Source organism: Ruditapes philippinarum, unplaced genomic scaffold, assembly GCF_026571515.1.
Source record: "Ruditapes philippinarum isolate M1 unplaced genomic scaffold, ASM2657151v2 ctg3483_1_1_1_1, whole genome shotgun sequence".
NCBI lineage: Eukaryota > Metazoa > Mollusca > Bivalvia > Venerida > Veneridae > Ruditapes > Ruditapes philippinarum.
In genome coordinates, this window is record NW_026866269.1 from 22,128 (window position 1) to 35,799 (window position 13,672).

The 13,672-nt window shown below is 32.8% G+C and overlaps 1 protein-coding gene across 1 annotated transcript; it reads right to left on the reverse strand.

Annotated features, from left to right (window-relative positions):
- Positions 1-4,101: 4,101 nt before the first annotated feature.
- On the reverse strand, positions 4,102-13,502 carry LOC132731964 (sortilin-related receptor-like; the record flags this gene model as incomplete). The annotated part of the gene is given in 10 exon segments (XM_060718264.1): positions 4,102-4,355; positions 4,923-5,144; positions 5,757-5,976; positions 6,502-6,611; positions 7,635-7,836; positions 8,600-8,697; positions 10,365-10,557; positions 10,752-10,852; positions 11,995-12,096; positions 13,253-13,502. Coding segments are annotated over 10 exon segments (1,560 nt in total), but the record flags the coding sequence as incomplete, so codon positions are not given.
- Positions 13,503-13,672: the final 170 nt, after the last annotated feature.

The window sequence follows — 13,672 nt, forward strand, 5'->3', positions numbered from 1 at the left end:
TCAAATCAAAAATACAATGCTTATCAAAAATTGAAAGAATAATAAACATTTCTATGCATCTTTAAACATTCAACAAATGAAACATTGTCTCTTCCAATTAAAATTCAAATAATGAAACCTATAAAATTTGTAACAAAATTCAAATTATACAGAAAAAAGGTAAAAACATCAGAATTGCATATTATGCACTGTAATTCTTCATATAATATAGACAAAACTTTTAAAGGCACTGAATACTTAAATAAAAACTTAACAGTTAGGTATCACTACTTGTAAATACATATTCTTTCAAAAGGACTTCTTTTCAGAAAAAAAAGTTTCCATGATCAATTTTGATTGAAATTATATCAAATATGTTCCTATCAATATGCTCTATTTTTAGATCAAATAAGGTCTAAATTTAGATCAAGCCTTCTATTTTTAGATCAAGCATGCTAAATTGTTCTAAATTTAGATCAAGCCTTCTATGCAAAGCTGAAAGCATGGTCTATTTTTAGATCAAGCATGATCAATCTGTGAAATACTTGTAAAAAACTTTTTTGCATAGTAACCATACTGTTAGTCCATTAAAGAATAAACAAAGTATAAAGTTTCCTCCTTGCTAAGCTAGCGCCCACAACAAATTATCTATTAATGTAAAGTTTGGAATGTATTTGAATTTATACAGCTATCAGCACATTAAGAGAGATTCATCAAAATGACAACTAAAGCACATTATTTTAATAAAATAAAAACAAGAATAAATGTACAATGAAGCCTGTTTATAAATACCGCCTTTATTGAAGTAAAAGATACATAACTTTTATCATTTCAATGTATTCATTTATTAGTTTTTATACTGTAGAGAAATACAATGGTATTAAAGTGACAGGTGCTTTCTAACCAAAGGTGGTTGTTATATACAAGACCTTCCCCAGCATACACACATATATTCAATCATGACAAATACCTTTGTAAATTACATGAATCTTTTTCTTAACATAAAAATCAAAAGATAAAAATAAGTTTCAGCTGTTTTGTGAAATCAGATCTACGCTTGAAATGAACTCTTGCCAGATTTGAAAATATTTTCAAATGTAAACAATAATCTGCAATAATTTCTTGGAAAGGAATGTTTAAAAACATAATGAATAGCATCATATAAAATGACATGCTAAAATGAAATGAAATGCAAACATTATAACCTTAAATTTTTAGGCAGATTGTTGTAAAAAGAAGATCTTATATTTTGCATTTAATGCACTAAAATATCTAGAAATTTTCAGAAAAATGAAAAAAGTTAAAAAAAAATCTTCTGAAAAAAATTAATTATTAACATAGCACATTTACTCACTTATATGTCGGGTTGGCCTATAAGACAGAGGTACTTAAAGCTTGTAATTAGTACATGCTGTACACATAATATATAAAACATACATATAGCAGGTATTGTTGAAGGTACAGGTATCTAATTAATAAAAATAAACAATAATCTCAGAGCACAAGTAAAGCAAATAGTAACAATAGTTTTAACACAAACAACATAAAAAGCAAGAAAAAAAGAAGATATGGCTGAATCAACATAAGGGGAAAACAGTTTGAGCAAAATAAAAACTGCAAAATTCATATCACATCCTCACAAATTATATTTTACATTTCCCGAGCACTTAAACATACAATATGTACATTATTGCTTCATTTGATGAAAAAAAAATCTGAGTGGAATATATAATAAATGTTCCCAATTTAATCCTAAAAAAAAGCAGAAAATAAAGCAAAAGAGAAATAAAGTCCTGATTTTAACAATTAACTAGACATAATTAAGCCATGTATATCATTTGAATTAAAAAAAGACTATGCAAAATAAGAATTAAAGTCAAACAAACAATAAACGTATATGGAGTTCATAAATGTATTTCTTGATTCTAGGATATTTGCCCCTCTCGGACATTTCCCACCCTCCCAACATTTCTAGGGGGAGCAGTGAATGGCTGCCCTTTCAAAACAGCCAAGGGGGCAAATGTCCACCATAATTCTTCCAAAGTCCTTACAGGTTTTATTCAATCAAATGTCAATTTTTCAAATGTTTACACATTTGTTAAGTATATGTTAATTCACTTAATTCTTTTAATTATTACGCAAAATTTTCAAGATCATCTGTTGGCTTTCAAAAGTTTACACATTTGTTAAGAATATTATGAAATTCTGGTAAAAATGAACCACTAACATGAAATAATGCTGAAATGAAATAAAGTATGGAAAATAACTTAATACATTAATACAACACTCAACAAAAAAAAAAACTTGAGGTAAGCTGTATGTGTTATGTAGAGTTATAGCATTTTTCTTTGCTGAAATTCTATCTCACCCTTAAAGTTTAGACCATAACAAATTTGGCAACATAATAGCTACAGGCATTTTTTTACTTTTAACTGTAAATGGCTTTACTAAATATCCTGTTAAAAATTCTAAATCTTGACTTTATAAGGTCAGATTTATTATGTGTGTAATAAAAATTTACTCTTTAACCTTTTCCCTTATATAAGCGTGTTTCGACGGCTTTTTGCCCCCCCCCTTTTGAGGCCTCAAACAGTGAAAAAATGCCCTATTTAGGCCCCAAACACTGTTTTTCGTTTGAGGAATGTTGTTAAAAAAATTGACCATTTTTTCGGCGCCGTCCCCCATCCAAATATTACATCAGGGGGTTGCCAGAAGGGGGATGTGCCCCCTTCTGTTTGGGGGGTTTGAAGGGGGGCGGAGTCCCCCTCATCGCCAAGAAAATTTTGGACTTGTGAGAGGCTTAAAATGACCCCAGGTCGATCATAAGGTAACGTGTAACCAACGCTGAAAAGCCTTTGACTCTATCTCAATCCCTTGAAAAGTTGCAGCACTTTGAAATAAATTTTGATGGAAAAAATCGAGGCAAAAAAGTGATTTTTGGCAATTTTGAGATGTCCCCTCGTTGCCATGGTAACAGGAAATTTAAGACTGAGCATGTCGTTACAAAGGCAATGGTCCAGTCAACATTTGTGCCAAGTTTGATTAGTATTGAAGCATTTTTCATAGTTTCATAGCAGTTTGAACTTGTGAGAGGAGGCTTTTCAGTGAAAATGGCCATTTTTCACAATATGCTCATGGGGGAAAGGGTTAAGGGGCATCACAAGCTAGATTTCAAACAAGATATTTTGAAACCAAAAGAGAGAGAGAGAAAGCAAAAAAGTAACCTTAATTTTTATAGCCCAAAAAGAATTGACCAACAAGCATATAAGCCAAATTAATTATGAAAATACATATCATTAATTGTTGCCTAATGTACAGAAACTGAACATACAAGATAGTGAATTAACATTTAAAAGTAATAATCAACAACTATATACATATGGCAAAATATTGTACTTCTTTGTAAGTGTAGTATACTTCATCTCACTTAAATCATATAATAAAAGACAAAGTTCTGAGGAATATTACTAAACTTTGAAAAATATGACCTGGATTATAGTACCTAGGTCATAAAGGTCACAAAGGGTCAAGGTCATATCTTAATTCATAACAGAAGCTTCAGATAATTATAAAGTGAAAATTGTGTCGACTTAAGCTCTGAGGGAAAAGCTATAATGTTCAAATTTAATGCTGTTTAAAGGGAGACAGATCATTACAAGCAGATCCAAAATGTCGGTTGATTTGGGGACCTGTAGTCAAACTGACAGAAAAAAAAATATCCCCCACCTCCCCGATCTAAAGGTTTAAAGTTTTCAACAAAAAGGCAGCGAGAACAAAATAACATGCCCCTTGATCAATGAATGGATGTAAGGGACATAATAAACACAGATACAAACAGAAATATAATCTAGGATTAACATTAAACATTTGCACTAGAATGAAAGGAAACAATAATCACTATCATGGAAATAATGATCACCAATTCAGAGAAACAGTTAAATAATAAACCTTTATACAGATTTCAATCCTCACATATACAATATATAAAACTGATATGTATATTGTAGTTTTTTAAACCACGTAAAAGAATCGCCTCATCTTGTCCGTAATCTATTTCAAGATTAAAAATAATATCCCCCACACCAATATCAGCTGTTATCATTATTTTAAGAAAAAAAAAGAGTAAAAAACCAGAAAAAGTTTTTCAAAGAATAAAAATCATACACTTATTTTATAACTTTTGAAGCACAATAATTTGTAGAAAAAAAGTCTTATTGAAAATAATGTGTTACTTGGTAACATCCTTTTTTTTAGAGGAACAAAGCACAATTTGCATGGAACTGAAGTAAACTGTTGCTAGGCAACCTTTGGTAACTACGCAATAACCAATGGTTCATCATCTGAAAACCCTCGAATCATTGGCGAATCTTCGTCTTCTGAAATTTCAACAATATCAACATTAGCTTCACAATACAGATACCAAATACTTCTTTTTTGTTTTCCATTCTTAATTATGAAATTTCATACAGTTAAAAGGTTTTAACATTATTTACACTTTGTTGCACTTTACATTATTTCCTGTGAATGTCTCGATAAAATAGGGGCTGAGAGGGCAGCATAACCGAGTGGTTAACACTTCAGACTAGTAATCTAAGGATTGCTGGTCGTGTGGTTTCAATCCCCATCAGGGGCAAACTGTTATTTACTTGAGCAAGAAACTTTACACTCATTGTGGTTCCAGGAACAAATTTGAGTCTTTCAATAAGCTTATAGCTTCCAACACAATCAAACTAAAATAAATTTGTATAAATTAAATGGGGGCTGAGATTTTCAACTAATTGTTGTTTTTTTATTATTCTCAAAAGATCTCTCCTTTCCAGAATGGTAACAGACATAAGTTTCTCATTACAAATACCATACATTTCTTTTTCACTAAATTCAAAGTAAAGTAATCCAACATAAAATCTAGCATGGCTTTTTATCCAAAAGTCTTATAAACATACCAAGTTCATCAGCAGCAGAGAATGTTGTTGTCCCTGACGACGAGTCATAATGACTTCTAGCGTATGCATGGAATGATCTCTGTAACCTACGATGACGTACAACAAAGCACCCTATAATTACAACCAACGCCATTATCACCACGCCAACAGACACGCTGATGGCTATCATATTTGTCTGTGAGAGTTGAAGAGACGAAGCCTGTGTCACAACTTCCACACCACCTGTTAAAATCAAGAATAAACATTATGTACTTTTACAGTAAATCACTATTTTTTTTATATTTTGTTTTAAGCACCTCTTCTTGTTATGTTTCAAAATGAAAGCCATTACTATGTAGAATTACTGACCTAGCTAAATAACTTCATTACATAACAAAATTCAACATCTATGGACCATATTAAAACAATGTATCAAATGTTCAAAAAAATATGTGATTATTTGGTTTATCCAGGTCATTTTGTGTTTACATCAGAAGTATGTAAATCAGATTTATTTCCCTTGGTAAAAAGGTAGTTTCCTCACACCAAGCTTTATTATAACTACTCATTGGCCATAATAAATCGAAGAAATGTCAGCTTCGGACATACTGATTTTGGAGAAACAGACCAACTTCTTGCAATGTATATATATATAGATATCCCTGGGTAAGGTTTAGAAGAATTTTGTTACATAATATATGTAACTGACAAAATTTCTTTGGCTTTATTTTGAATTTAAATCAAGAAAAAGTGTTGTTCCATGTCTTCTTGAGGTAGACAATCCTTAAAATAATTCTGATTTCAATTTTACTACGGTACCTATAATCAAAACAATATATCCGATTGCTAACTCACCGAGAACTGTCACTGTAAAATTTTCACTCATGTTTCCATAGTAACCATCTATCTTGTTCAATCTGACTTTAAAGTAATGATAGCCGACAGTGAGACCATTGTATGATGCTGTATTATTCTTCGAATAGGCGTAGTGTTTGTAGTCAGTATTGTTCTTACATTTCCCATCGTTTTTGATATATTCATTATGTATGTCACTGCATAGTAAAACTTCATATCCCTGTGAAAAAAAAGAAGCAATGGATAGGAAAAAGATTTGCTCTTTATTTAAGAAAGTACTTTATAGCTGTAAGGTTAACATTCAAATATCATAAGTGATTGGTTGAAAACTTTTGGCAACTTTCCAGGATTACTTGAGGAGGAAGATCCCAAGTGCCTCTTCGGGCATTATCTCAGGTACAAGTGGGCACCCTAGTGGTTCTACATATGCTCACTTATCTAGCTGAATAGAATCTAATGTTCCTGACAAGATTTGAACACACGATGGTGAAAGTTCTTCTAAAGTTGAGATTATGTGTCCATTTCTTAGATATTCTTTGATCTCTAAGTTTAAGATCTTTTCACCTCATAAGCAACTTTTTTCTCTACCAGTACTGTCTTTTTCCCTACAAGTACTGTCTGTAAGGTATGACCACTGGCATTCATCCAATAATGACACCTGACTGCTTGTGGATGGATAGATATACAATTACTGTATGTGTCCTAAAATAAATTCTGATATTCACTTAATTATCAAATAACTTGCCTTAAATATTTCCTTTGGTACATCAGAAGGTTTAATCCAGACGAGCACACCACTGTCTCCAATCTCACTAGCTGATTTCACGTGTAGATTGAATGGGCTTGGGTATGGATCTGCAAACATAAAATTGGAATGAAATACTAAATGTCGCGTCACGACAAAACCAACGTAAGCGTTTGCGACCAGCATGGATCGAGACCAGCCTGCGCATCTGCTCAGTCTGATCAGGATCCATGCTCTTCTCTTGCAAACCCTATAACAAGAAGAGCAACTGATAGTGAACAGCATGGATCCTGATCAGACTGCGGGGATGCACAGGCTGGTCAGGATCCATGCTGGTCGCAAAACGCACTATGTTGGTTTTGTCATGACACGGCTCAAATTGCTATAAAGAGATAGATACATCACTCATCATCACATCGTCACTTCTTCAACAAAAAGATATGCAGCGATTGCTTTACAACAGATGATATAATGAACGCCAACAGGAAGTTATATGGGAATATAACACTCAACACCATTATTATTTTTTAAATTGATATTTCTGACATTTTTGAATTCTTTATGCACGATATTCCATTCCTTAGCTCTTGAAATAAATATAAAACTTCTCTTATTTACTAATTGTTACCTATTCATATATATTTTTAACATTTCAAGGGCAATTCACTTTTTTATTTTCTACCATCATTGACAAAGTAGTTTTCTCATGCCATTTATTATGGAACAGCACAACATGTAAAATATCGCAATGTTATTGTTAATACGCACAGATATATAATCATGAAAACCGGCAGGCCTGAGCAATTAATTACAAAGCTTTAAAATGATAAACCATTTATGTGCTACAATACACAAAAAAATTGTATTTATTTATTTCAATCTAAACAAGCAAGTAGAAACGCAATCAATCAAAATATTTTATACTTCATTGAGCAGAGATGTAATTTTCATGATGTCATTTGAATTGTAACATCTGATTTGATATAAGATGGTGTGTAAATATTCAGAAATATTCAGAAACAGAATGAAATATGTGTTCATGAATAATATGTACCTGATTTATTGGATTGATTTGTACACAATTAGTCATTTTAACTATCAAAAGAAAACTATAAGCACAGCGGTCAACCTACCCATATTAAACACCATAGGTTCTGACATTTTCGGATCAACACCATCAATTGCCTTGTTTGTATTCCTTATAGTGACCTTATATGTTGCTCCTGGAGTCAATTTTGTATAGGTCAAAAAAAGTTCAACTTTGGATGTGTTGCTATATGGTTGAATAACAACTTTTTTCCCAGTAGCCACCTCTGTTCTGTACACAATGTAGCCCTGAAAAACAAACAAGAGCCGGTTGAACCAGGTGGTGCTCCCCAAACAGGTTTTGAACACAGAGAAAATACTTCTTGTTGATGTAATAATCCCTTGTAGTTTCAGTGTTATGTCACGGACAAAGTTCACAGTGTAAAAATGGAAAAAAGGGGCAATAACTCTAATATTATGCAAGGCAGAGTTATGGTTTTTATGAGAACTGAAATCAAAGGTAGTAAAACACGTAAACAAAGTGATATTTTGACTTCAATAAAAAATACTAATTTAATACAACAGGATTTATTGTCTAAATGCAAAAGAAGCAACGGATGGCTTAGCTATATTGTCAATGAATTTTAAAAGGTTTATATTAATCATACATGAATTATTCAAGTGCTCATATCTTACAAGCCAAAAGTATATATGGCTTGTTTTAACTGCTCAAAAGAACTGGATGTCTAAACATTATACCAGTGACATAGGACAGCCTTTTTCATGCTAGGATTCTGGGCATTAACCCTTAATACCATGTTAAATGTCTTAAATGGACTTGTCCATTTTTTCAGCCTTGACAAAACCATTCATTTGTTTTAGGGGAAAATTTCCTAATATTTATCAAACAAATAGCAAAAGTGCAGACCATGATCAGACCTTGAACGGGCAACACAGAAATGCCAACTGATCTTTCTACCCATGCTCTTGTTACATGGGTAGATTCTGTTGGCAATTACAGGCTAAGGGTAAAATTGTTACATAAATATTGTAACTGTATAATAATACATACTGTCGGTTCCCCATTAGGGCAGGACGCTTTCCAAGTAAGATTGCCACTGGACATATTAATTGGGTGGAAGGCAAGATCTTCTGGTTCCGCCAATTGATCTACAAAAAAATATACTCTCATAACTGTTGTATTCTCTTATGTCAGATCTTATATAAATGAAGTGTTTTAGTTAATTTAACAAGAGGGCCATCATATCCCTCAATGTGCTCACTTCCCTAAAGATTGCAATAGGGATGGGATACTTGTACTTACTATGACAGTTGTACAAACAATTTTCTTTCTATTTGTGTTTTAAATCCAAACTTCACTTTTAGCAGTAGTCCAGTGGTAGGAAGCGCGCTTAGGGATCGAGAGGTCCCGAGTTCGAACCCCACTAGGGGCACTGCTAATTTCCTTGAGCAAGAAATTTACCTGCGATTGCTTCACTTCACCCAGGTGTAAATGGGTACCTGCGAGGGTGGTATAAATCCGTTGCACCAAAGTGTCGGCTGCACTAAGCGGAGTTAAAAGACTCCCCAGGGAGATTGATAGATAGATACCAGTAGCCCGATGACCAGGGGTAATAGCTGTAAAGTCGGTGAACGTGCGTAAGCATGAAACTTAGACTATAAAATGCAATTACTTTTTACTTTACTTAAAGTCATATAGTGAAATTACAGTTTGAAGTGGAGGAGAAAAATTACAGAAGTCCTAAGTGTATTATTTAAAAGAAAGACAAGTCTGGCAAATGAGTAGAATCATCATTCTAACTACATCATACATGTAGGTTACAAATCATAGGTACACACCTTCATATGGCTGTATTAACCATTTCAAATTCCCTAATATTTAACCATCTAAAAACTGAATGCCTTAAACCATCTAAAACTTGACTAAATACAGTAAATATTACTTCCTAAACCTAATATTGTATCTAAGAGTTTTTTGTTTTGATTGGGTTTTACGTCACATCGACACAGTATAGGTCATATCGCGACGTTCCAGCTTTACTGGTGGAGGAAGGCCTCAGGTGCCACTCCATGCATTATTTCCGGCAAGAACGGGCACCTGAGTAGAACCCCCTACGTTCTGTAAGCAAGCTGAATAGCTTCCTCACATGAAAGATTCAAAGTCCCTGTCAGGATTCAAACCCACAGCGGTAAGGGGCAAGTGGTATCTAAGAGTTAAAACATATCATCTCTAGTTATAAGAAGCAGTTTTATTTAATGCTTTCCAGTGTTTTATTGTAATATATCAGATGATTATATTCTGATAAACCGCTAGTGAAATTTATAAAATATAATTTTCACTGTAGCCGGACTATATCTGAATGCGGATGAAAAGAAAATCATAACTAAATGGAATAACAGGCAGAAATAAATGCCGTCATACGTAAATTTTGCTTCTTTAGGAAAAGAAAGTCGATGTCACCATAAATCATGGTTAAAATGTAACAAAATTAGAGAAATCTAACAGAACTATATTTCAAAATTGATGATGTGACGTCATGATGTGATGACGTCACAAAGGAGAATGCGCGACGTTACGCGGCAAAATCAGTAAAAAAATACTTAAAATCACTTAAAAAGCATGAAATAAAAAGAAAATTTATTTGTTTTACATATAAGATTGAAATATATTTCATTCGTGAACACCAGCTATTATATTTTCACTCGTAGCTACGCCACTCGTGAAAATATTGCACCTGGTGTTCACTCAGTGAAATTATATTTCAATCTTACATGCAAAACAAACAAATATCCTCTATGTAAACAAAATATTTTACCGTAGTATGTTGTTTCTGACTTCACCTCTGATAAAATACAGTTCCCAGGGGCAATCCTGAAATAGTACAACTCACACCCTCTCAGTCCATCGATTATTGTAGAATTTGTATTCACTATCCTCTTCTTTGCGTATTGTGATACTTTATGCGAGTGTAAATTATCGGGGTCGTAGTCGTAATACACTGTGTAATTCTGAAACGCAAGTTTATTACCAATTTCAAAGTATGAACAACTTGATGTCTAAATCTAATCTATAAATAATTTAAAAAAAAAAACATATTTACCAGAATGCCTGATTGCTTAAGGGGCAAACTATGCTAACTTTATCACACAAAAAAATCTAAATACTTATAAAATACAAATATATTTGAATCATCATACTATACCTCATTAGGGCTAGCTCCATCAGGAATTGGCCAAGATACCTTCAACACTGCAGGTGCTATCCATTCCACACTTATATTAGAGATTTTACCTATAGCAGCACCTGTACAACAACAAAACAAAAGTATGACCAACAATAGCTGCTAAACTTCAATTAAAATGTTAATAAAAGCAATATACCACTCTTGTTAGCTTTTAAATATGGCATTTTTATATACAGTAGAACTTTGGTAAGTTGAAATTAAAGGGATTTGTGTAAAAACTTCGACAAATCGGGACTTCGTCTAATGAATCAGTCTTAATTTAATGACAAAATTTCAAGTATTTGTTGCGAACAAGAGAGTTACAAAACGGTATCAAAATGAAATGGCAATAACTAAACCAGTTTATAGTAAATTTTTCCCATGTGATTATCACGCGAAACCGGGAAGTTCGCAAAACAAATCTAATTTGTCCTGTTTATTTTCAAATACAACTACGTCAATTTGAATAATAACAATTAGAGCATATAATCATACATGTGAACACATACAAAGGCTGTATTATCAACACCTGTCACACAAGTTGATCAGAAATCATCTTCGCGGCCAGCAAAGGTGTGAAAAATGTCTCGAGATAGAAGGTGTGACTTACACTTATTGATGGTAAATTGTACTTGATTTATTCTTTACAGACCACAAGAAAACTTCGATACATTGAAAATTTCGACATTTAAAATTTCGACTCGTGCATAGGTTTTACATAAAGATAATATACAGCGGAATAAATCAAAACTTTTGTTTGACCTCAACACATCCAGAAATGATTAATCGAAGTTCGAGTCATAAAAGTTCTACTGTATAGTAATATAATATATATATTTAATATTAACAAAGTAACTTAATTTTAACTGAAACAGGTAGTGTGTAAAATATACTTTAAATGAAATTCTACAACATTTCAAATTCATATTCTTTTGAAAACTAAAACATTTCATCTAGAGTTATAATAGAATTGAGCCGCGTCACGACAAAACCAACAAAATGGGTTTGCGACCAGCATGGATCCAGACCAGCCTGCGCATCCACGCAGTCTGATCAGGATCCATGCTGTTTGCTATTAGTTTCTCTACTTGTTATAGTTTGTTAGCAAACAGCATGGATCCTGATCAGACTGCGCGGATGCGCGGGCTGGTCTGGATCCATGCTGGTCGCAAACCCATTATGTTGGTTTTGTCGTGACACGGCTCAATTGATGTTAACATACCATCTGTTTTACTAGAGATGTAGATTCCAGGTCCTGTCCCTGATACCTTGTTGTTAGGAGCAACAGAAAACGTGTACCATGACCCTGGACAAAGGTCCTCAACTAAAAAGATAATAATATTCATTCATATAATAAGACAGTGTAAAAGATCATATCATAATGTTTTCAAATTATTGTATTATAAAAATACTGCTCCAAGCTTTAATACTAAATATTGAAACTGCTTTCAAAAAAATCCCTTAAGAAAACAAAGAATAACAAAGAAAAGTTATCTTACATTCTTTAAACATAAAACAATTCATTGACTAAAGCCTTATACAGTAAAAACTCTGAAAACCGGACCCTCTGAATACCGGAATCCTCTGAATACCGGACCATTTTAAAAGTCCCGTATTTTCTCCCTATATGTTCATTGACAAAAATCCTCTGAATACCGGAACCTCTGAATTCCGAAAACCGGACTATTTTCTATGGCTTCTAATGCTAAACATGCTTAAAAAATCCTCTGAAAACCGGACAGCAAATTAAAGTGTCAACTTTCTGTGTACTTTAATGTAGATCTAAACATAATCTCAACAGGTGACATGTCCAATTACCAGTTAATGGTAATCTCCTTTTATCTTATGCAGGTGTGAAAACACTTGTCAGTATGTGTTAATTTCTTATTGTCAATTAAATTATAGCTCTTTTATAAAATTTGTGTCTTTCCTTGTATAGATATGATTTTTAAAAAATGTTTTTAGTGTGTTATGTTGTTTTTTTTTTCCAACTATAAAATATCTAAAAGAGTTGGCAAACTTTGGATAAATGATTCCTGTTTTGCTTTAAATTTTGATTTTGAAGTTATCTTTGTTTGGATATCAGTTATATGCAAAAATAGTAATACAAATTCATTAATTACATATTTCAAAGCCAATGAAAAAGGTATTATGATATATTTCAGACAATGTGTTTTTACTTTCTGATTTTCAGAATTATATTCATGGATTTGCATAATAAAATTACTTAGACATTCAGTGCAAAAAGAAATTAAAATGTGACTTAGACAAAAGGGTTGAAAAGTAAATACAAAATGATTGAACAAACTCATTGTTCAAACGCATCATACTTATCAATAAATGTATAAAACCTCTGAAAACCGGAATCCTCTGAAAACCGGACTTTTGGTCAAGTCCGGACAGGGTCCGGTTTTCAGAGTTTTTACTGTATTACAAATAATTTTTTATTGATCATGTATTCTTATAATTATGATACTTACCAACATAAGAAAGTGTTTTCTTATCAACAATGCGGGTGACCATATTTCCAAGCAGATTCTGATAATGTACCACATAATTGTTTATCTTTTCACCGTCATTAGCTGGGGCCACCCACGTCAGCTTGATGGAGGTATTACCAACAGGTGTTCCCTCCAAGTCCCCAACGTATGATGATATGCCCTCAATGCCAAATGTGATATTTTTCGGTTCAGTTTTTGCACCCTCGCCAACACTATCTACTGCAGATACCTGATGCCGAAAGAAAGTAACAAGAACAATTAAAAGTTATAAAATTTAATTGACAAACAACTCGCAAGCAAAATTAAGGTAGTCTTACTGTAATGCTTTCCTGCCAAAGAATTTCTTCTAAACATCAGCCAGTCTCGTAATAAATGGTTTTTCCGGAACCATTATTTTTT